The following is a 25,207-nucleotide window of genomic DNA, read 5'->3' on the forward strand; positions in this document are numbered from 1 at the left end:
ATGAACGATGATTATACATTATTAGATGATAAAAAAAATAATAAAAAAAATAAAAAAAAATAAATTAGACTAAATTGATTAAAATATACCTTGAATTTCTTCTTTCTAGATTTCAAGATATCAAAAGTGATCTTCAAACAATATCAATAAAATGGATTGAATCGTCACTGAGACTCTTCTTTAATCTTAAACGTGGGTTTACTCTCATTATTTATAATGCATTTTATGGTGATTTGGCTGCTTTTGTTTTGTCAATTTTAAAATATAAGCGACTCAATTTTTATTTTTTATATTTAGCTTATGTTTATTTATAAAAAATAATTTATATTTCATTTTAAAAAAAAAATTAAATTTAAAAAAATATTTAATTTTAATTAAAAATAAAATTTATATGCATCTCTCTATTAATCGTTTAAGAGATGGAAATATAGTATGTATAATGAACATGAAAGAAAATTCGTTCTACAACAGCAATGAATAAATACTTTAATATAACTTATTAATAATTTTTTACGCATAATGGATAAATCTAAAACCAATTATTTTTATATAAACATATAAAATATATACAATAAGCTATAATTTCGTATTTAGTATTAATTTTTATATTTTTAAAATTAATTATTTAATTATTATAATTTATAAAATAATAAAAATAAGTTTAATTAATCTCATATACTTTTATTCAAAAGTCAAATAAATTCAATTTAATTTTTTTATCAATTAAATTTACATACTTTTACTCATTATTAATCAAATAAGTTTTGATTTAATATAATATTATTTTTTAATAATAAAATATTATTTTTATAATTTTAAAAATTATTTATTTATTTTTTATATTTTATGTTATAGGAATTCATTTATACCATATATCTATTACATATAACTATATTTATTATCATGGGTGATAAATATAAAATATATTTATTTTTAATATAAAATCTAAATTAAGCGGCTAATTGTTTTAGTAATAAAATTAAAAAAATATAGTGTAATTTATTATTAAAATTTAATTTAATTTAATTAATTATAATTACTATAAATTAAAAAAATATGATTTTATAATCGTGATAAATTAAAAATATTTAATTTTATAATTTAAAATATAAAATATAAAATTAAATTAATATTTTTTTAGTGAATCTAAAAAGTAAACACTTAAGATGGTGATTTAACTATTTTTTATGCTTTGATAAAAAAATTATTTTTTATGATATGGATTAATTAATTAATTTATTTAAATTAAGATAAAATAATTAATTTTTAAAAAATATAGGGAGCTAAAATGTAATTTTCATTAAAATAAATGGGCGCTCCAATCCAAACGTTCCCCCACTGAATTTTGTTCTAAGTTACTGTCCACCAGCGACGCTCTTTGGAGGGAAATTATCAAACATCTTCTTTGCATTATTTCAATTTGAACTCTGATATATCAACGCCCCCCGCTTTTGCTTTCCTCTTTCTGCTTCCTCGTTAGACAGAGAAATTGAAGGATTTAGGGTTATATTCAGTGGTTATTAATCAATGGAAGGCAGTGAAAGCGAGGCAGTATTCGAATCTCTGAATCTAAAACCCCGAGTTGTCGTCAACGAAATCCTTAACACTGTCGAGAATTTGTTTGATGACGCTTTCGATTTCTATCATCAGTAAGTCTCACGTTTCACATTTTCCTATATACAGATTTTACTTCTTTTTCCCCCCTTCTGTTAATTTTCTTTTGCCCTCTCTACTTTTGGTATATACTTTACATCAGCTTCTTTGTGTAATTTTGTTCATGTTTGTTGTTGCAGAGAAGCTTCGACTCTTTTGAACGCCGGGGACACTGATAGATCTCAACATTTAAGCCAGGTAAACTTATTGCTTTCTTTCTTTTTCCTCAACTTTAATTTAAGGTAAGCCTTCATATTTGTTTCTTGCAGTGCCTTTTTTTTTTTTTTTTTTTTTTCAAAAAAAACAAAAATATTGTAATTTTCTCTGACCTTCGCCCATCTCTTCTCCCTTGAAGCCTAGTCATTAGTTAACGATACTTGCAAATTCCCAGTTGGGTACTCATTTTAAGCGAAACAACGAAGTGGGTATATATTAAAATCTACTATAATCGTTGCTAAAGTTAAAATTTTAACGTCTAGCCTTTGCCCAGTTGCTGATTGTTAGGTGTTTTTGTGGGCATTTATTCATTGCTAATACTATTTGCAAAATTTATCATTGTTTCTTGTTGTGTGCTAACTGCCTGGTGCTTGTGTTTTTTCATTGTTTTCCAGGGCATTGATCATATTCGCAATGTAATACAATCAAAGGTGGGAAGAAGACTGGGTATGTGGCAGGAATACTGTCTTCGCCACTGTTTTGCCCTTCCTCAAGGTTTCTCTTTACCAAAAAGTGTATGTTCCCTCTGTTAATCATTTGGTTTCTCTTCATCCAAGTGTGTTTTGTTCACCACATGTATTTATTAACTATTACTCATTTTCATAATTCATTTTTAGTCTTCATATATATTCTTTCTCATTTAATTTTTTTCTGATTAATTAGTTATTGTATTGCCTCAATTCTGTTTGTCAGATTGTAGTAATTGCAACTTGCTAATCATACTGCAGTTGCAATTTAGCTTCTTATACCAAAGTTTTGTAAGCAATATTTGTCTCCTTAGTTTCTCTTTCCAGATCAATCAGCCATTTGTTTTTAAGGTCAAAACATCAAGTCCTTTCTAGGAAGTTCAACTTTTTCGTAGATCAGTTTTGTGGCAGTTATTGAAAAATAACTTTTTATCCATGAACTCTAGAAGTTGATGCTTAATTACATATATTGTACAGGAGAGACGGCTGTTGTATGCTTTCATATAATTGTTGCTTGAAGTTGGTCACTGGTAATTATGCCAATATGGATATAGAACTTGAGTGGTATTAGAATGACTCTCTTTGATGTTTAGTTGTCCTTGAGAGATAAGTATTATGGTGAAGACACAGATCTTCAAATTGAGGAATGGAAAATGCTGCATTCATGTGAATTAAATGAGAAAATTGATGCAAGTTATCACATAGGTAAAATTTTGAGCAATTTTGGAAGAAGAAGCTTCACACAAAATAATGAAGAAATATGAGAGGATTTTTATAATTTGTGATGAGCTTTTTTTTGATGGGTTTGATTTTGTAATGTTTTAAGTCAGTTGCCAGATTTTTTAGTGAATCATGATGCTACATTATCTGTACTTTGGATATATTAAAATATAATGGTGTTTGCAAGGCGCATATGAAAGTTGAAACAGAACAGTAGAGAGGGAATGCATATAATTAGACAATCTAATATATACAAGGTGCTACTTATCAATTCTCCAGTGAATCTTCTATAATATAAGATCTCTTATTTATTCCTTTCAGTTGTTGTTGTTGTTGTTTTTTGGCAGTAGGCTTTTTGTTTAGAACACAGACAAATCACATTTTCCATAATCAATTTCTGTTACCAAATATTGGTGGTGTTTATTATACTCATCATTGACATTTTTTTCATATGCATATATATATTTTTCTTGGAAGGAATCATTGGATGAAATTATGACATGCCCTGATGTGCTCTGTGATTTGGATCTGGACACACAATTGGATTCCTTGAGAGACAGACTTACTTCAGTAAGAACAATTTGATTTATTGTATTGTAAGAACTTCCAACTGCTTGAGTTGAGTTTTAGACTTTTAGTTATGTTCTAAGAACTTCCATCTGCATGTGATTATGTGTTTTCTTTTCCAAAATTATTATTTTTTTCTCTATTTCAAATTGACTTTCCTTGTTCTGGAAATTCATTCTATAGATTGTGAAGGAATCCTCTGACATGAATCGGGAGATTCAAGCACTAGAAAGACAGTCTGCTTCCAATGATAGTTGTGCTGCACTGCTCAATGAAGCATTTCAGCTGTATGAGCAAAACTCTGCACATGACATGCTTGAAGGTAATAGTTTAAGTATTTAACTGTATTTATGTTTGAGTGGTTGGATAATTATACCACTTGGCATCTGTATAAAGTAAAATTACTTTTGAAAGAAGATTAAGAATTTTACAGATTTTACTTATGCAAGCAAAATTATGAATTGTGAAGATATGAGGTATTTGAGGACTTAGTTTTAACTAATTAGCACTTTGAGACCAGGTAGCTATCTCTATATTAGGAATAAGGAAATTTATAATATTTTAATTATAAAAACTTGATTATTTTGGTTTGTTTGATTGCTAAATCAAAATGGTTACTGAAAACTGAAAATTTGAGATTTATCATAGAAAATTGCACCAAAGTGAATATGTTATTCCCAGAGAAACCAAATTTCATTGGTTAGATTTAATTATTCAATTATAATCAAATAATGTACACCTCAGTGCTTGCCTTTTAGAACAAATAAGTAACTCATCTTTTTGACTATAGCTTATATTGGCCAATAAAGGGGCTTGACCTTTCAAATATTGTGATCTTGGCTGCTCGATAATTAAGGAAATACAGTTGAAGGACAAACTATCAAACAATTTAGGGTGATTTACAAAAATATCCCTGGATATTAGTACTATCTTTTTTTGGTCTAAATCAACAGATATTTGAAGCTCACTGACCTGATTATTCTAGATTTGCGCCTAGTAGATGCACTAAGGGACAAAAAACTTCCTCCCAAGTTTTAAAGATATTACATACTCAAAGTTTTTATTCGAGACCATTAAATAGAAGAGAAGGAATTCATGCTATCCCATTTCACCTCTTGGTAGTGGGCATTACCACTATTGATTTATGTTGTTTGAGAACTTGTTAAAACATCCTTTAAGTTTTGATTACTTTAGATGCTTTAGTCATTCTATCCATTTTCTACATATATTTTAATATACTCTATTTTTTAAATTTCAGCTAAATGATCGATTAGTTTTAAAATCTTATCATAATTAACACTATTGTCAGATTACTTTTGAAAAGTAGATTAAATCATCCCTCTTCTATAAGGATATTTTGGTCTTTTCTTCAAGCACTAATGTCAAAGTTTTTACAGAATCAAAATGTAGGGATTTTTAATGAGCTTCTGAAAATGTGGTATCGACTTGTTAATAGTGTAATTACCCATGGATGTTTTTTGTAATTCACCCAATAATTTATAGTTCTGCTGATATTTACTCAATAATTTCTTGCCATAGAGATGGTGAGAACTGCATCTGAACTTCGTACGAAGATAGAGAATCTGAGGACCAGGAGGATTGAAGATGCAGACCACCTTAGAACCAAAAGGTTTTGTGATCCAAACAGAGATTTGTTGACATCAACTCATGGTAAGAGTAAACTCTACGCTTCAGCGAGATTGCCTTTTTTGATGGCCCAAGAATTCACTGCACTTTTGATTGGAAGTTTCTTGTTTCTATAGTGTAATAGCTTTCCTTTTTTTTTTTCAAGGCCTCTCCAGTGCAAAGTTGGAAGATCTTCAAGAGTTTCTTGGTGATTTAAAGAAAATATGAGCTTTCACATGTTGGCCAGACTTGCTGTGGGGTATGAGATTATGGGTATGTTTTCTCCTGTGCTATCTACTACTTCAGTAGATATTTGGCATGAAAATTGTGGGCATTTAATTATCTTTGGTAGAGAATATTTCTTATGATTTGAACTGGTTCCTGTGTTGTCTTTGAATGGAAATGAACAGTGGAAATGTTATGCAGACAGACACCCACGTGCTGCACGCATGCACACATAACATACATGCATGCATGCATGCATGCATCTATATATATATATATAACTCGTAATTACCTCAATCATGAAATATTATATAGTGGGGGGAACATGGATGTTGTTGCTTGATATGACATGGGATAGGATCCACATAGATCAATGCTCTAGATGCGTTTATCATTTGTGATTGATGTTACTTTTTCCGCTGTATAAAGATAAATTTACTTTCCTTTTTTTTTATTATAGATCACTTTCTTTGTACTTGAAAATCAAACTATTAATCCGCCCTCTTGAATATGTGCCAAACTTCGAGAAGTCTTTTTACTTAAATCATCAGCCACCACATTTACTTTTCCAATATGATACAGGATTATACAATTGTAATCCTTCAAAAGCTTCATCTCCTTATATATTTCAATATTTTATGTAAATTTCATAAGTTTCTCCATATAGATAATGTCTTTAGTGTGAATATTACAGTTGTCTTCTCCATATCACAAGTAAAACAATTTATCTTATGCTTTTTTAATCGTCTATAAGTTATTACCTTATCATGTTACATTAGTTCACATTCCATAATAACTCTTGATGTGTCACACAAAAGCTCATAATTATTGTTGTTAAATATTCTTTCAACTTTTGAACTTTCTTCAAAAAGACATGCATCCTTATGAACTTTGTATTCGTTTGGTTAAAAGAGATGAATCTCTCCTTTTTTTAGGTGGTCTTATGGATTCTGAGTGCATTGTATTTTAAGGGTAAATTAATATTTTGTCCTTTAATTATGCTTAACTTTTAAAAATTAACAGTTTAGTTCCTATATTTTAGGACCATCAAATTAAAAATCCATCTAATTTAGAGGTGAGCATTCGGTCGGTTTAGTTCAAAATCAAATCGAACTGAATAAATTAGAAATTAAATTTTAATATTTATAAAAATCGAACTGAATTGATTTTGATTAAAAACTGATCAAACCAATTTGATTCGATTCAATTCATTTTGATCGATTTGAATTTTTAATAATTTTTTATTTTTTACACTTTATTTTTAGTGTTTTAAAATTTAATTAAAATATTTTAACCTTAATATGATTTAATCTCTCTATATTATTGAAAATAATATACTATTAACACCAATAGGCTCGATTTGATTTTTTTAATTTTTTCAAATCAAAACTGAATTAAATCAAAAATAAGTGAAAATTTTAAAATTAAAAATTAAATTAAAATTTTAAATTAATTCGATTTGGTCAATTTTTTTAATTTAAACTAAATACTACTTACTCTATCTAGTTTTCTATCAATTTTTCGTTATTTTTTATGAAATGATTAAAATACTCTTAACAATATATCAAAATTTCACATTTGTATTCGTTAATTTTTTTTTCTATAAATAAATGGTTTTATTCTTGTAGTGAATTTTATTTATAAAAAAAATATTGCTTGAAGGACTTTCGGTTCGACTAAATCAAAATAAAAATACTAAATTAATGAGCTTTAAAAATATTAATTAATTTTTAAGAAATCTAAGTGCATACAAAGTTTTCATTCTTACATATAAAAAATATAAATGCATAATATTATAAATCATTTTGATTACATTTATGATATCCAATCATTACTATTTTTTAAGGCATTTTAATTAGATAGTTTTAAAAAATAAATGGACAAAAGTGTTAGAAATAATAAAATTGAGGAATTAAATATTCAGGAATTTAGCTTATGGATAGCCGAATTAAAATTTAAAAATTTTTTAAAATAAAGAGATTGATATATTAATAATTAATAGACAGAATTACTGTCAGGATTTTAAATTATTGAAAAATTCGCTAATTAATTTGTATTTTAAAATTTTTTTAATTTATTTTATAAAATTAATTTTTTTTAATTTTGAAGAATCAAATTGCGTATTTCCTTTTTTTTAAAAAAAAATACTATGAGTCAATCTATTTTAGTATTGATAATAAAGACTAAATAGTATAAATTTTTAAAATTATAGGAATTAAATAATATATATAATTAAAATTACAGACTAAATAGTATAAAAATTCAAAGGTTTTTTTTTTTTGAAAAATGATTAAAAAGTTTGATTTTATAAAATACAGGGGAGTGAAACTTTATAGATTTTTTTTTTTCTAAAAGAGAAAGTGTCTATCCCAACTTGTATATATCTCCCACTAAATATTCATTCTTGAAGCATCATCTCAATAAAATAATTTAGAGAAATTCAAATTGGCATTTTTTTTTCTGATTTTTATTCTCTTTTTTCACATGGAATTTCTTTTAAACTTGAACATCATCAAAAGAGGGTTTTAACAAATACATGTGCTGCACATTTATTTAATTACAGACTACTTAGCAATCAATAGATAAATCCAGAATAGTTTACGTTCAGAAGTCCCAGTGAAAATACCCTGGGATGAATTTCCTGAAATTCACTACATATTGGAATTGGATTTCCCACCAATCTCAAATCAAAAGACTCCTTCAACTTGCCATCTTCATCAAGCCTCCAAGCAACTTGTCTGTTTGTATTTCCATTTACACTTGTAACAGGAATCCAGAACTCCCCTTTTGCATTCCTCTTTATATTGTCTGGCCTTCCAGGGAACTTTGTGAAAATTTCTGTTGTGTTAGCTTTGTCTCCTGCAAGCCAAAACTTCAGGGTTCTGTTGTTAAGATACTCTGAAACTAGCACAAAGTCTGCATGTTTGCTTATAGCTACTCCCACTGGCACCCCAAGGTTGTGGACTAATACTGTTGCTTGTTTCTTTTTGATGTCATATTTTATTAGCCTTCCTGTCTGGTCTCCGCTGAGTAATGCTTCATTGAATTGCCTGCCAATTGTAAAAAGTTTGATTCAATTATCTTAGCAAGGAAAATTAACATCATGTTGATCAAGTAGTGGTTTTAAATTTATTTTCACAACTATGAAGTGGACTTGGTTTAAGGAATTGAATTTTGTCTTTTGGGGTTCTATTGGATTTCAATTCGGTTCATATTTTGATTCAACTTTTATTTTAGGGTTCTGTTGTACTTCATTACTATTCATATTTCGATTCGATTTTGATTTTAATTAAGCTTAATTATTAAATTTTTAAAAAGTCTTTTTATTAAATTTTATTTTTTAAGATCAGGATCGACTACGATTCGGTTCTATTTAGTAATTTAGTAATTTTTTAAATTTGAGAGAACAGTTAACAAGTTTTTCAAAATTATAGAGATTTTATAGTAAAATATTTAACGGTTAAAATTAAAAAAAAAAACTAATTAATAAATTTTTAAAACGTCAAAATTATTTTAATATATTTTTTAAAATTAAAAAACTGATCAATGAATTTTTTATATTCTACGAATTAAATAGTAATTTCATATCATAGTAATTAAAAAAGAAAATAGAAAAAATGATAATTATAATACCTTAGCTGAAATTTGGAGCTAACGTCGGTGAAGTAAACTACTCCATTTTTCTGATCAATGTCCAAGGCATTGAGGTTTTTGTAAGGAACTCCACCTGCAGATTTAGAAATCGTAGTGCCGATCCCACCTTGGGGACCAACTTCTACAAGTCCAAAATAAGCATCAGCAATATAGAGATGTCCAGTTGTATGATAAAATGCCACACCGAGTGGCCGTCCACAGATTGGTGCAATTTCACGGTTAGTATTCGCATCACAAAGCCGCCTGGGCCTGATGAGCAAGATCAAAATGTTTAATTTATTTGCATTTAATAAATGGAGAACGGAAATGCCATATATTCATTTACGAGAGGCGTACAGCCAGGCACGTATAAGAATTACTCACAAGAAAAGAGAAAGAGTGACTAATCTAGGTGTTTTAATATTCAATACCTGGTGGGAGAAGTGGTGGCAAATTCAACATACCCAACAATTGGATTGACGTATTTGAAGACTCTGCCATTGTCGACGCCGGTGTATGGACCGACACCAGCACTGTCAAAAGCAGTGGCCTCAGGGGCAGCTGCGGAGGGTGGAAGGTGAAGCTTTATTATCTTTTGCTTGTGATAATGTGAAAGAATAAAAGAAGGGTGTAAGGTGAGAGTAAAAATGAAGAGGAGCTTTTGCAAAGGTATGGAAACCATTTCAAATCTTTGGCTTAGAGTTATTCAAGAATTGCATAGATCTCTACTGCATTTATAGATTAATGGATAGAAAATGACCTCTCAATTTTTTTTTCTTTTCTTTTAAGAACATGTAAGTTTTTCTTTTTCTGATTAAAAATTTCCAATCATTTATTTATTTAAACTTATCAGCAAATTCCCCTATGTTTTCGACATAAATTTTAATTCTTTTTAGGATTTGTAATTGATCTTCCAATAATGCCTTTTGTAAGAATAGAATCTTTAAAAACACGATTTTTTAAGTTTAAATTTTTTTAAAAAAAAAAAAAGTTAATGAAGGTTTTTTTTAATATTTTTTTTTTCAAAAATTTAAGTTATATTTTTCGTTTTAAAGTATTTTGAGTTTTACCACTACATTAACATTTATTGGTAATTTTTTTTAAACCATGGTCACAATATTTAAATATACATTCCATCCTATTAAAATTTTAAATTTAATTAATTAATATATGTTATAAATTCATATGATAAAAAGCAAATACCTCATTAATTTAAACAATATGTTGGCTATGTATTTTTTTCTATATAAATAGAGATTAGATGTATAAAATAAAGTATAAAAATCTACTAATAGAGCAATAGATTTTCGGAGCGAATTTAAAATGGTATTAAATTTAATTGAAAAAATTATTATTTAGTTTTTATGTATGAAAAAACTTATTAATTGATTTCTTGATTTTAAAAAATGAATTAAAATGCCTTTACGTTTTAAAAAAATTTATTAGTTAGTTGCTCTGTTAATTTTATCTGTTAAGAATTATAAAAAAGTTTAAAATGTTCCCATATGGACGGATAAAAAATTTAAAATGTTTCCGTATAGACGGATTAATTAATAATTTTTTTAAAAAATTTGAGAAACGTGAAATATTTAATTGTAAAATTAATGTAAAGTCTAATTAGTAATTTTTTAAAATTTTAGAGATGTTTTTAAAATCTAAAAATTAATTAGTGTGTTTTTTTATATTGCAAAGATTAGATAGTAATTTTTTTAATTTAGTATTAAATTGATATCCATTATTAAAATTATAAAAATAATATTTTTTCTAATTTATTTAATTTATTTCAAAATTCATTATTAAATTAATAACATATTAGTAAAAATCTCTTAGATTACAATCCGTTGCTATATTTGAGAGCATTAGAATAATATTATAAATTTAGTAACAAATTTAGATAAATATTACTAAATTAATAATAAATTCTTCCACCGTTAAACTTTAGAGAAAAAAAAATATTCTCTTTACTTCTTAGAAATTCGCTTTTTTTTTTTTTTCAAATGTTGTATGGGATTGCATTTATTACTGATTTTACTAATTCATTTAATTAATAATACACTAACTATATTTATTTTATTGGTCAATTTTATTATTATTATTATTTAAAAATATTAATTTAATTAATTGAATTATTTTTCCATTTGAATCTACATTCCATCCTATTATATTTTTAAATTTAATTAATTAATATATGTTATAAATGTTTTCCATTCATATGAAAAAAAAAGCAAATATATAATTTTGAATTTTTAAAACAATTTGTTGACCATGTATTTTTCTACATAAATGGAGATTAGATATCGCAAATAAAGTATAAAATTATACCGAAACAGCAATAGATTTTAGTAACGAATTAAAAAATGTTATTAAAGTTAGTATTAGATTGATATTCATTACTAAAATTGTAAAAATTAAAATTATTTGTGAATTTATTAATAAATTTCAAAATATATTATTAAATTAATAACAAATTACTGATGAACTGAAATTTATTAATTTACGATCCATTACTATATTTGATATCATTTTAATATGTAAATTTAGTAACAGAAAATAAATATTATTGAATTAGTAATAGTAGAATAAATTTTAAAGAAAAATATTGTCTCTTACATTTTAAAAATTTATATTTATTTAAATAATTTAAATTAATTATTTTAATTTAAATAAAAAATAAATTTAAAATTATTTGAATCAGTTCGAAGGATATGATTAAATTTATTGCAGGGAAAGAAATTATTATGTTGCGGTCCATTCTGATAATATGTTTGTCCGTTATAATTTTTCTGGAGGATGGAAAAAATTTGGAATCTCCATGCCTTCAAAACTCAAGAATTTCATGCGGTGACTTGTTTGCGATATCTTGCCAACTAAGCTAAATTTAAGACCAATCAATTGAGGTTGATGCTAGGTGTCTCTATTGTGGAGGAGAGGAAAGTTGTGCTCATGTTTTATGAATTGTCCCCATTCACAAACATGTTGGCAAATCTTGGGGTTACGGCTTTAGCTAAATTCTTTAATCAGTTGCAATGATTTTCCGACTTCACTTTGGCAATCCTCTGAACAAGAGTTGAAGGAAAAAAATTGTACTGTAGCATAGAGCATTTGGACATAAAGGAATCGACTTCTTTGGCAAAATATTCCTTCTAGTGCAGAGGAGGTAGTAGCTTCAGGCCTCCAGGAGCAAAGTATCCATTGGAAGTAATACTCGGAGGTGAGTTTAAACTGAAAAAATATATTGAATTAAATTAATTTAAAAATTTACATTGATTTTTTATTTAGTTTGATTTTTTATTTATTTCGATTTGATTTAATTTTTAATTTAAAAAATTTTAATTATTTTGATTAGATTTTGATCAGAAAAAATAAAAAAAAACTGAATCAAATGCGATAATAGTATATTATTTTCAATAATATAGAGAGATTAGATCATATTAAGGTTAAAATACTCCAGTTAGATTTTACAATACTGAATATAAAATATAAAAAATAAAAAAGTTATTAAAAATTAAAATCGATCAAATCGAATTAAATCAAATCGAATCAGATCTAAATCGATCCAATACTATGATAAATTTGGATTAGATCTAAGCCAGCCCACAATTTAGCTCAAGTGAAGAAGAGAAGTGCACGTTATCCTATTCTAAATCCACAGTGGAATTCAACAAAGTGCTATATCCCAACTTGTACATCTCCCATGAATATTCAATCTTGAAACATCACCTCAAGAAAATAATTTAGAGAAATTCAAATATGCATTCTTTTGTTTTTTTCTGAATTTCATTTCCTGTTTTCACATGGAATTTCCTTTAAACTATGAACATCATCAAAATATGAGGGTTCTAACAGTGGCAAATACATGCAATCAATACATAATTCCAGAGTAGTTCAAATTTAGAATTCCAAGTGAAAAAACCCTAGGATGAATTTCTTGAACTTCACTATACATTGGAAGTGGATTTCCCACCATTCTCAAATCAAAAGACTTCTTCAACTTGCCATCTTCATCAAGCTTCCAAGCAACTGTTCTGTTTGGATTCCCATTTACACTTGTGACAGGAATCCAGAATTCCCCTTTTGCATTCCTCTTTATATTGTCTGGTCTTCCAGGGAACTTGGTGAAAATTTCTGTTGTTTTAGCTTTATGTCCTGTAAGCCAAAATCTCAGGGTTCTGTTGTGAACGTACTCTGAAACAATCACAAAGTCTCCATGTTTGCTTACTGCTACTCCCACTGGCAGCCCAAGGTTGTGGGCTAATACTGTTGCTTGTTTCTTTCTGATGTCATATTTCAGTAGCCTTCCTGTTTGGTCTCCACTGAGTAATGCATCATTGAATTGCCTACCAATTGTCCATTAAAAATCAGGCGGTGACAAAGGTCTACCGTAAAATTAAGAGCAGGAGATGAAAAAAAAGGAAAAAGAAAACTGTCATACCTTAGCTGAAATTTGGTGCTAAGGTCGGTGAAGTAAACTACTCCATTTTTCTGATCAACGTCTAAGGCATTAAGGTTTCGGTAAGGAACTCCACCTGCAGATTTGGAAATCGAAGCAGCAATCCCACCTCGGGGACCAACTTCTACAAGTCCAAAATAAGCATCAGCAATATAGAGATGTCCAGTTGTATGATAAAATGCCAAGCCTAGTGGTCGTCCACATTTTGGTTCAATTGCACGGTTAGAATTCCCATCACAAAGCTGCTTGGGTCTGAAGGGTAAGATCAATATTTAATTGATTTGCATTTAATATATTTGTTGGATACATAAGCAGGGTGCAAATAAGAATTACTCATAAAAAGAGAGATAATGGCTAAATCAAGTGCTTTGGTAGTACGTATAGGTACCTGGTGGAAGAAGTGGTGGCAAATTCAACATACCCATCAGTTGGATTGACGTATTTGAAGACTCTACCATCGGCGACGCCAGTGTATGGGCCAAAACCGGCACGATCAAAAGCAGTTGCCTCAGGGCCAGCTACAGAGGGTGGAAGGTAAAGCTTTATTATTTTCTGTTTCTGATCATGTGAAAGAATAAAAGAAGGGAAAAATAAGAAGCTAAAAAGAAAAATGATGAGAAGCTTTTGTAAAGCTATGGAATCCATAAGATGATAGCTATATGAGTTCATGATTTCAGAAGCATACATGAATTGCATATCTCTACTGTACTTATAGATTAATGGCTAGAAAATGACTTGTCATCCACTTTCTAATTTTTTTTTTCTGTAGAACATGTAAGGTTTTGTTTTTCTATTAAAAATTTCCAACCATTGACTTTTTCTGTTTATCAAGAAATTCCTCTAGGCTGGAATATAAATCTAATCCTTTAAGATTGGTAATTGCTTCTCTTAATAATATTTTTTTCAAGAATAGAATCTTTAGGAGCACAATCTTTTTCAACATAAATCATGAGGATGCTTCCAAGCCCTTAATACTTGACTTTCCCAATTGGATGGCGTGTCAACATTTCATTTTAGCACAATTCAAAGGTTTCGGCATTCAAACTAAGCTCAATTTTAATGTATTCTAATGAGAGTTCCCACACCCTAACTTATAATAATATATATTTATATGAGAAGTGAGATAATCATGAAATTGACAAAAAAATAAATAAATATAGTTAAATTTAATATTACAAATAGCTCTCTATATTTTAATTGATTAAAAATAGAAATTATTATTATTATTTAAAATTTTAATTTAATTAATATTTTATCTCATATTTTAAAATAACACATTCAATTATTATGTAATTTTAAAAAAATTATTAAAATGAAATATATAAGAGAATATTAAAAGTGTAAATGTGATTAGTGATTATATTAAAATATTAGGTATTTTAATAGAAATTATTAAATATTAATATTGACTATTAACTAAAATGATAAATTGTAGTTTTTAATTATACAATTCTAATAAATTTTACTGAACATCAAAATGGATTGTAATTAAGAAATATTAAATTAATAAATCCAAATTAATATTAGATAATTCTGAAAAAAAAATTTAAAATAATTATTATAATATTTTTAACGTGAAAGATAATATAATTTTTAATAAATATATTAAAATTAAGATAATTATTATAATATTAAATTATTATATTGCAATTTTTAAAAAATGACTATAAGATAATGGAATAGTGATATGTTTCAATAACAATATTTTTTAATTTGTATATATATTTAATTTATTAATCTTAATAAAGTTAAAATATATTTTTTAAACAATCAATTATAGTTATATTATTAATATAATTTAGTTATTGAGAATTAATATTGATGACCGCTGGATTTCCCTACCCCCAATCCTGGGCCTAGATTATGGCCACGGCCCATGAAAGGAAGGCCCGCACGCCCTCTCAAAACAAGCCCAGAGCATCAGACCCCTGAGGCCGGACTCCACCAGATTCTTCCTCATCGAGATCGGCCCAGCCCGTATAACCTTCCAATGGATTCCTTCTCCTCCTGGGTTCAGCGTCCAACCCAGCTCTCGGCCCAGCCCAGAATTCAGAACGAGACTCGTCATACAGCCTGGCAGATCCGCTCGAGCGTACGCACGGGGGAGAATCAGAGGCTGTTACGCATGGAGCAGGCACTTGATATCCTCGTACGCCCATATCTGTATGGCAGAGACGCGTGGCCCAATCATGGGAGAGCCGTTATACGTCACCAGCAAGCAGAAAGAAAGGATAAAAGGGATACCCCTCTAGAGAGATAGGCCAAACTTTATTCTTCAATACTAAAACCCTTGTAAAACCCTATTCTATTGGATCTCAGAACATCAATTGGCGCCGTCTGTGGGAAACGACGGAGATCTTTTCATCACCGGAGTTTTCACTCTTAACAAAACCCACTGAGATCCACGATGGCTAATCACCAAGAAAGTAACCTTAACATCCCAAATGACCTAAGCTCTGCCCAAGAGGGGCAACAATTCTCTTTTTCTAGTCCTACGAAATTAAACAACCAAACACCTGTTCCTCTTAATCCCTCGCCAAGTTTGGCAGGGAATGCTCCCGCTGTTACCTTGTCTAACCAGGATCTTCAAAACATGGCTTGCCAGTTACAGAATACCGCCCACTGGTTGGGGCAGATAATGCAACAGAGAGGCCTCAACACCCCAGTAAATACACTCCCGGTTGTAGAGGAACCTCAGACCAATGACCCCCGACCTGCACCTGACCGTCTTCAAACCAGCAGCCGCGATACTGAAGAAAGAGGAAGAAAAACCGGCGAAGAGGAAGGACCGGAGGCCCGAATCCATGCGAGGAGGGCGAGAGAGATGATAGAAAATGAGGAGGTGGATAACTATTCCGCCGAAATAACCGGGTGGACGGGAACTGAAGCAGAGGAGGAGGAATACCACCTGGAGAAAAAACCCAGCCCAGAAGACGAGAAGGTGGACCAAAAGTTGAAGAAATTGAGAGAACAGCTCCTAGCCGAGCTAGGTAAGAAAGACCAAAGCCAAACGTCTTTGCCTACTTCTTCCCCTTTCTCAAAGTGGGTGCAGCAAGAGACTGTCCCTAAGAAGTTTATGATGCCATCAATGGCGGCTTATGATGGAACTGGTAACCCGAGGGAGCACGTCATGAACTATAAGACCTTCATGGAGTTGCAAACTTTGTCAGATGCCTTAATGTGTAAAGTATTTCCAACGACGCTCTTGAGACCAGCGCGGGCGTGGTTCAACAGCCTTGAGGCCGGAAGTATCAGAAGTTTCAGAGACCTAGCCATTCGCTTCATCAGTCGATTCATAGCCGGGGTGCCAGCAGAGAGGAAGACGAGCTACTTGGAGACAGTATGACAGAGAGAGGGTGAATCACTCAGAGAGTATGTTGCTCGTTTCAATACGGAGGCCCTGCAGATTCCCGATCTCGATGAAGGAAGGGCGGTAGAGGCAATGCAAAAGGGAACGACCTCTGCTGAGTTCTTCGGTTCCTTAAGCAGGAAGCCTCCGACCTCCCTGGCCGAGCTGATGCAGAGAGCGGAGAAGTATATAAGGTAGGATGACGCCTTAGTAACAAGCCGATTTGCCAAAAGGATGACAGGAAAAGAAAAAGCCTCAGAAGAAAGGAGGCCGGAGAAACACGAAAAGAAACACGGCAAGAGACCCGAGCCGTACAAGCAGGCCTGGGAGCGAAGGGATCAAAGGCCTCCCCCTCCACGGGTCCCTGAGCCATTGCCTCCCCCTTGGGTCCCTGAGAAGCCGACTCCACTAAATGCGTCCAGAGCCGAAGTGCTCATGGCTGTCCAGAATAAGGAGTTCCTCCAGTGGCCCAAACCTATGAAGCCGGAAGCAGACCAACGGAATCCTGACAAATATTGTCAATATCATCGGACGCATGGCCACGATACCAACAACTGCTTCCAATTGATAGCAGAGATCAAGAGGTTAATAAAGAGGGGGCACCTCAAGAACTTTGTAAAGAAATCAGAGGGACAAAAGCCTCAATCCAGTCCGGCGGTTCAGGTGCCGAGGAGAACAGGAACGAGACCAGTGAACGATGGATCCAGTGGGACCATCAACATGATTGTTGGAGGAACGGGAGGTCGGATGGGCCGCCGAGGGAAGAAGAGAAATCGGGAGGGAGAGAGCAGCAGTACTGAGGTCATGCAAATCGTTGACCACTCTCCCATGACCATCACCTTCTCTTCAGAAGATGCTCAGGGTATTCAGATGCCCCATGACGACGCGCTCGTCATTCACAATTATCGGGTAAAGAAGGTCTTAGTGGATGACGGGAGTAAAGTCAACTTGCTACCATACCGGGTTTTTCAGCAGATGGGAATTTCGGAAGAACAGTTGGTCCGAGACCAGGCACCAATCAAGGGGATCGGAGGAGTACCGGTGCTCGTGGAAGGGAAGGTGAAGCTGGCTCTCACCTTAGGTGAAGCACCCAGAACTCGTACTCACCACGAGGTATTTTTAGTGGTCAAACTTCCGTTAAGCTATAATGTGATCTTGGGGAGGCATGCGCTGTTCAATTTCGAAGCTGTCACCAGTATTAGGTATTTGGCGCTTAAATTTCCAACAGAAGAAGGAGTGGGAATAGTCCGGGGCAGCCAGGAAGAGGCAAGAGCAGTATACTTAGCCACAGTAGCAGAACCAAGTCCCACTGGAAAAGCTCTTGACTCGAAAATTCTAGAGGTTCGGGATGAGAAAACAGAAGCCAGGACAGAACCAGTGGGGGAGCTGGAGATTTTCCCTTTGTCAGAAGCAGAGGCAGAAAAAGTCTTCAGTCTCAACGCCGGCCTCACTGAAGAACAAAAATCTGAAGTCATGGCCCTGATCCGAGGTCATGCGTCTAGTTTCGCCTGGAAGCCCTCCGACATGCCTGGAATTGACCCTAAGGTCATGACACACAAACTTAATGTACTCCCCGAGGCCAAGCCAGTAAAGCAGAAGAAGAGAGTAGTAGGAAGAGAGAAGCAGCAGGCCACCAGGGAGGAGGTGCAGAAACTCGAGGAGGTAGGCTTTATTAGGGAAGTTATGTACCCACAATGGCTAGCAAATCCTGTATTAGTCAAAAAAGCCAATGGCAAATATAGGATGTGCATAGATTTTACTGACCTAAATAAGGCCTGCCCTAAAGATTGTTATCCACTTCCTGATATTAATAAAATGATCGACTCTACGGCCGGTTTCGATTATATGTCTTCTTTGGATGCTATGTCTGGTTATCATCAAATCCCAATGGAAAGGTCAGATGAGGAAAAGACCTCGTTTATAACTGAAGATGGAACTTATTGCTACAGAGCTATGCCATTTGGATTGAGGAATGCCGGGGCAACTTACCAAAGATTAATGAATAAAATCTTCAAAAATCAGATTGGCAGGAATGTAGAAGTTTATGTAGATGATATGGTCGTCAAAAGCCCAAATTTCCAGCAGCACATAGCGGACTTGAGGGAGGTATTCGGGGTATTAAATCAGTACAGAATGAAGTTGAATCCAGCAAAATGTGCTTTCTTTATTAAAGGAGGAAAATTCTTGGGATTCATGGTGAGCGGAAAAGGCATCGAGCCTAACCCGGAGAAGGTAGAAGCCATATTGAAAATGCCAGAGCCGACCTGCGTAAGGGACGTCCAAAGACTAACCGGAAGAGTAGTGGCACTCAACCGATTCATGTCAAGGTCAGCAGAAAAATGCTTACCATTTTTCAAAAAATTGAGGAAGGTGCCAAACTTTGAATGGACAGAAGACTGCCAAAAAGCCTTCGCAGAGCTTAAGGGATATCTCAGCTCGCCCCACGTGCTCAGTAGTCCTATGAAAGGGGAAGAACTCCTGATATATTTGGCAGCCTCAGAACAAGCAGTCAGCGCAGTGTTAGTAAGGGTGGAAAAAGGGGAGCAGAAACCCGTTTTTTACGTCAGCAAGGTACTCAGAGATACCGAGGTCAGATATTCGAACATTGAAAAAATGACTTACGCCCTATTGCTAGCAGTCCGGAAATTCAAAGTTTACTTGGAAGGCCACCAAGGAATTGTGATGATAGACCAACCCTTAAAGAAGATTCTACGCAGGCCGGAAACTTCAGGTCGGATGTTGGCTTGGTCCGTAGAGATCAGCCCTTACTGTCTAGAATATCGACCCAAGACAGCTATAAAATCTCAAGCTTTGGCTGACTTCATAGCAGAGTGCTCATTCAACGAGGAGCAGGGAGGATCATCCTCAGGGATAGCAGGACAGGAACGTGAGGGGGAGCCTCATCCAGAATTTAACTGGAAGTTGTATGTAGACGGAGCATCAGGCACTGAGGGCAGTGGTGCCGGAATAATACTTAAGGGGCCAGAGGATTTTAGGGTGTGTTACGCCTTACGTCTAGAGTTCAAAGCCTCGAATAATGTGGCAGAATATGAAGCCCTGATAAATGGGATGTTGGTGGCACTGGAAGTGGGAGTAACCGATCTCGAGATAAACAGCGACTCTCAGCTGGTGATCAACCAAGTAACAGGGATGTATCAGGCTAGAGACCCCCTTATGCGGAGTTACCTGGCTAAAGTAAAAACTTTAGAAGCCGAGCTCACAAGTCGAGGAGTAACCATCAGGTTTCAAAGAATACCCCGAGAGGAAAATGAGGAAGCAGATCTGCTTAGCCGATTATCCAAAGAAGAATTGGAACAGCTTCTCGATGAAGTGTACATACAACATGTCTATACACCTGCTTTTAATAAAACTCACGTGATATTGCAGGTGGAACAGAACCCGACTTGGATGACCCCTTACTTAGAATACCTGGAGAAAGGTAAACTCCCCGAGGATAAAGATGAAGCCAAAAAGATAGCAGCTCGTGCCGCTAACTACCAAGCGATAAGGGGGACCTTGTACAGAAAAGGAAAGTCCAGTCCGTGGCTCCGATGCGTGAGCCCGGAAGAGGCTACGAAGGTGATGGAAGAAATACATAGAGGCATGTGTGGAGCCCACGAGGGAGGAGGGACATTAGCTAATAAAGTATTCAGGCAAGGGTATTATTGGCCCACTGTTAAAAAAGAAGCAGAAGAGTTCGTCCGAAGATGCGACGTATGCCAGAGATTTGCTAATGCCATCAAAACTCCAGCCACTCCTCAAGCTAGCATATCCAGTCCATGGCCTTTCTCGCAATGGGGAATTGATATCCTGAGACCTTTCCCCAAGACTACGGGGCAGAGGAAATTTGTAGTGGTGGCTGTAGAGTACTTCTCAAAATGGCCAGAGGCGGAAGCAATAGCCACAATTACAGCTCGAAAGATAATAGATTTTGTGTGGGGACATATCATCTGCAGATTTGGTGTACCCAGAGTGCTTATTTCAGATAATGGCAGACAGTTTGATTGCAGCACCTTCAGAGCTTTCACAACGAACATGGGTATCTGGCATAAATTCTCCTCTGTGGCTCATCCTCAAACTAACGGCCAAACAGAGGTCACCAACAGAGCCATCCTACAAGGATTAAAAAAGCGACTAGATGGGGCAAAGACAAATTGGGCAGAAGAACTCAACAGCATCCTGTGGGCACTCCGAACCACCCCTAGAGCACCCACTAAAGAAACGCCTTTTGCACTTGCCTATGGTACAGAGGCCGTAGTCCCAGTTGAGTTGCAGATTCCTACTCATCGAGTCCAATTTGCTAGTGAAAGCACTAATGATGACAAGCTAAGAAGCAACCTGGATGCCCTTGAGGAAATCAGGGAGGAAGCTCAAATCCGAACTGCCGCCTATCAACAACGGGTAGCACGATACTACAACCAAAAGGTCAGAGAAAGAAGCTTGAAAGTGGGGGACCTGGCCTTAAGAAATCTGGAAGCCACAGGAAAAAGGGCGGAAGCTGGTAAGCTAGCACCGACCTGGGAGGGTTCGTTCAAAGTAACAAAAATAGTCCGGCCAGGAGTATACCGGATTGAAGATATGCAAGGGAACCATGAGCCCCACGCTTGGAATATTCAACACCTAAAGAGGTATTTCCCCTGATATAGTTGTAAAGAAAAACGTTGTATTCTGATAGATATGAAGGAAACAAGTTATTTACACAATGAGATTATCTTTATTATCATGAATAATATTCCTCCATGAAAAAGAAAGGTAGGTGTACAGGATCCCCTAGATTTCCTGACACCACAAACCAAATTGAGAGCACAAACAACCGGCGAGGCCCCGAGGTCATCCCGGAAATACAAAAATGACCAGGATCCCGTAAGATCTCCTGGAGCAAAAACAATCGGCGAGGCCCCGAGGTCATCCCAGAAATACAAAAATGACCAGGATCCCGTAAGATCTCCTGGAGCAAAAACAACCGGCGAGGCCCCGAGGTCATCCCGGAAATACGAAAATGACCAGGATCCCGTAAGATCTCCTGGAGCAAAAACAACCGGCGAGGCCCCGAGGTCATCCCGGAAATACAAAAATGACCAGGATTCCGTAAGATCTCCTGGAGCAAAAACAACCGGCGAGGCCCCGAGGTCATCCCAGAAATACAAAAATGACCATGATCCCGTAAGATCTCCTGGAGCAAAAACAACCGGCGAGGCCCCGAGGTCATCCCGGAAATACAAAAATGACCAGGATCCCGTAAGATCTCCTGGAGCAAAAACAACCGGCGAGGCCCCGAGGTCATCCCGGAAATACAAAAATGACCAGGATCCCATAAGATCTCCTAGAGCAAAAATAGCCGGCAAGGCCCCGAGGTCGTCCCGAAAACACAAAGAAGACCGGGATCCCCTAAGAACTCCTGGAAAAACAAAGCAAAAAACAGCCGGCGAGGCCCCGAGGTCGTCCCGGAAACACAAAGAAGACTGGGATCCCCTAAGAACTCCCGGGAAAACAAAGTAAAAAACAGCTGGAGAAGGCCTTAAGACCATCTTTAAGCAAAAATTCCCCATATCATATGCAGAGACAATGCATAAAAATACAGTTCCGACCTCACAAAAAGATGCGTCCAAAAGCATCAAAGAAAGGCCAAACTCCGATCTCCAAAAGGAGCTCGGAGCACTATGGCCAAAAGGTACTGAACTTAAAAAGTGATCGCTGACGCTAAGCTCAGCTTACAAAGAGGTCTAGACAGCAAATATCCCGGAAGATACCCAGGGATATACGAAGCATCACAAGCCATAGGCGTAAAAGCCTAAGTGAAGAGTAAAGAACCGAACTCTCAGCTCGGATTAAAAAAAAAAAAAAAAAACAGAGACATCCGAGCTCATAACCAAGGAAGCAAGCAAAAATTATTTACCCCCTCAACACTCATGTAATGAAAGGTTGAGGAGGTCAAGGGGGCAATTTGGGAAGAAAGGACCTCAGCTTCATTTCCTGACAAGACAGAACTAAAAGCAAAAAGGCAGCCCTGCTAATCACCATTAGAAGGTATGTGATCTTACTTATAAGTTCAGACAGTTAGCTAAGAACCGAGCTCATGACTAAAGGCTAATCTAGTTCAGAAAAAGCTTATGAATAAAAATATACAATGTAAGCATTACAGTTACGAGAAGGAGAGATAAATTATAGAGCGAAAAATAGTTCAAGTAAAAAGAAATTAAAATTTCATTAAGAATACAGGGCTGTTACAATCTACTTATTGGACGAGGTTGAAGGAAAGATAGTCCTTATAGGACTTACATTTGTAAGAACATTCTCGCCTACATTATGTTTATTTACAACTATATCTGGAGGAAGCCCGACATCCTTTGGGTCAGATGTCTTAGTATCAACAACAAGGGCAATCTCCAACCCTGGATTGAGGTCCTCCCCTTCAGATTCGGGGTCGCCTCCTTCAGACTCAAGGGCTCCCAGGTCCTCCCCATTCGATTCGGATTCTTCTTCAGAAGATACAGCCAACGGACCCCCAACGCGACAGTCCCCTCTAGGCATAGGGAAATCATCTTCTCCATACAACACCGGCTCACCATCAGAGTCCACTTCGGCCATACGAAGCTTTGCCAGAGGAGTATCAGGAGCATGTCTAGCCTCTCTTATACCGCGATTGTAACCAGTTACATACATGCGGAAGGCTTTCCGAAGAACAGCAGCTTTCATGTCTGCAGAGGCTTTATATTCGTCAAGATGTGTTTCACAGGCCTCAGCTATAAATGCCTTCAACTCAGGAGAATCCTTGTAGTCCTGAAGGTGAGCTTCACAGGCCTACTCAATCTTTCTTTTCAGCTCCTCCGACTCCTGATATTCTGCTAGACACCTCTCGCGTTCTAGCAGGACCTTGCCTTCAGCATGTTTCACCACCTCGAGCAGGGCTGAACATTTACGTTCCAAAGTCCTGACTTCATGGTTAAGCTGTTGATGGCGAAGTTGGGACTCCTCCGCCGATGAAGCCAGGACTCTGATACGTTCAGAGCTCATGCTCAGCTCCTGCTCAAGGACTTCTACCCGAGCTAAGGCCCTCTCCTTCTGAGCATTCACCTCATTCAGGTGAACTTGAAGTCCTTCAGAATCAGCCTTTAAGGCTTCATATTGGCACTGGACTTCATCCCTTTGACTTACAGCCTCATCTCTTTCCTGAAGAGCCGCTGTCATAGAGGACAGCTGCTTTAAAACTTCTACACAACAAACTTCCACCTCAGATGTCCTCTCATCAGACTCATGGAGAACCCTGCGAGTGCGAGACAACTCTGCTTCCAGGGATTTGGTGTGCTCTGCCGCCTCAGCCGCTCTGCCTTCGGCTCTTTTAAGGGCCTCCAACGCAGAGTGCAACTCCACCTGGAGGGACTGGGAATGTTCCCGGGCAGCTAGAAGATTGCCTCTGGCGTCATTGGTGGCAGATATATTCTCCTCCAGGCGCGCCTCTTCAATCCGGCGATCCACGGACTCCCGGAGGGAGTGGTCGCGAGCGTCCACCTCCATAAAAAGACCCGTCACCTAGTAAGGGAGGACAACTGCCAAAAGAAAGAAATAAAGAAGACTAAAAGAGAGAGAAAAATAATTTGCCATCAAAAGCATCTCCCTGATTGTATTCCCGAGCTCTTCACGAGATCGGGATCGGAAGGACGCTTGCTCCTTGGTAGAACTGGCTAAAAAACCAGTAAGGGCAAGCAGGCGTGGATCCGAGGCCTCTGTAGCTCCGCCAAACATCCGTTCTCTAAGAAGTTCGGCGATGACATTGGCCGGAGATTGAGAGGTGATGTCCGCTACGTTCGGAGTGTCATTGTCAGTAGAAGACAATAGAGGTACAACATGAACATTTTTTCCCTTCCCAATAGGAGGAAGGGCAGGAGAAGATCCTTTGGAAACCCTGGGCTTCTTCTGGGCAGGAGGAGGGGCAGATGTTCCATGAGGCGCTGGACGCTTGTCCCCGGTTTTCCCTACGGAGTCTCCAGACTCAGACCTAACCCCCACAGGGGCAGGGGCATCCTTGGCAGGCGCCTCCAAGACGTCATCCTCCACAAGGACAATCTCTTTTCCCTTCCCAGGGGCCTCCTCATCCTCGGTAATGGGGGACTTAAGTTTTCCCCCTGACACCTCTTCAGAAGAATGAGCAAGACCCAACCGTGCTTGTTCAACGACCTCGGTCTGCTCCACAATGGCTAGAGAAACTTCCCTCGTACCCTCTGAAGAATCTTGAGCAGACTTAGGCTCTTCAATAGACTTAATAGTCAAGGCCGACTTGCCACGACTAGATGGCCGAGATGA

At 35.3% G+C, this 25,207-nt stretch overlaps 3 protein-coding genes across 3 annotated transcripts; 1 reads left to right on the forward strand and 2 right to left on the reverse strand.

The window, feature by feature from the left end:
• Nucleotides 1-1,339: 1,339 nt before the first annotated feature.
• LOC110621261 (protein MIS12 homolog) lies at nt 1,340-5,678 on the forward strand. Its single transcript, XM_021765468.2, has 7 exons — nt 1,340-1,649; nt 1,794-1,851; nt 2,265-2,384; nt 3,534-3,626; nt 3,807-3,945; nt 5,163-5,294; nt 5,416-5,678. Exons 1-7 carry the CDS (start codon nt 1,528-1,530, stop codon nt 5,475-5,477), a joined length of 726 nt encoding a protein of 241 aa, XP_021621160.1. The 5' UTR covers nt 1,340-1,527; the 3' UTR covers nt 5,478-5,678.
• A 2,269-nt stretch (nt 5,679-7,947) lies between these two features.
• LOC110629980 (protein STRICTOSIDINE SYNTHASE-LIKE 10) lies at nt 7,948-9,812 on the reverse strand. Its single transcript, XM_021777238.2, has 3 exons — nt 9,539-9,812; nt 9,108-9,377; nt 7,948-8,524 (listed from the first exon to the last, which is right to left on the reverse strand). Exons 1-3 carry the CDS (start codon nt 9,787-9,789, stop codon nt 8,050-8,052), a joined length of 996 nt encoding a protein of 331 aa, XP_021632930.1. The 5' UTR covers nt 9,790-9,812; the 3' UTR covers nt 7,948-8,049.
• A 2,945-nt stretch (nt 9,813-12,757) lies between these two features.
• Nucleotides 12,758-14,301, reverse strand: LOC110621689 (protein STRICTOSIDINE SYNTHASE-LIKE 11). The gene is made up of 3 exons (XM_021765971.2): nt 13,946-14,301; nt 13,540-13,809; nt 12,758-13,444 (listed from the first exon to the last, which is right to left on the reverse strand). Exons 1-3 carry the CDS (start codon nt 14,251-14,253, stop codon nt 12,970-12,972), a joined length of 1,053 nt encoding a protein of 350 aa, XP_021621663.1. The 5' UTR covers nt 14,254-14,301; the 3' UTR covers nt 12,758-12,969.
• Between the last annotated feature and the right edge of the window lie 10,906 nt (nt 14,302-25,207).

The sequence above is a fragment of the Manihot esculenta genome, chromosome 1 (assembly GCF_001659605.2).
Source record: "Manihot esculenta cultivar AM560-2 chromosome 1, M.esculenta_v8, whole genome shotgun sequence".
Taxonomy (NCBI): Eukaryota; Viridiplantae; Streptophyta; class Magnoliopsida; order Malpighiales; family Euphorbiaceae; genus Manihot; species Manihot esculenta.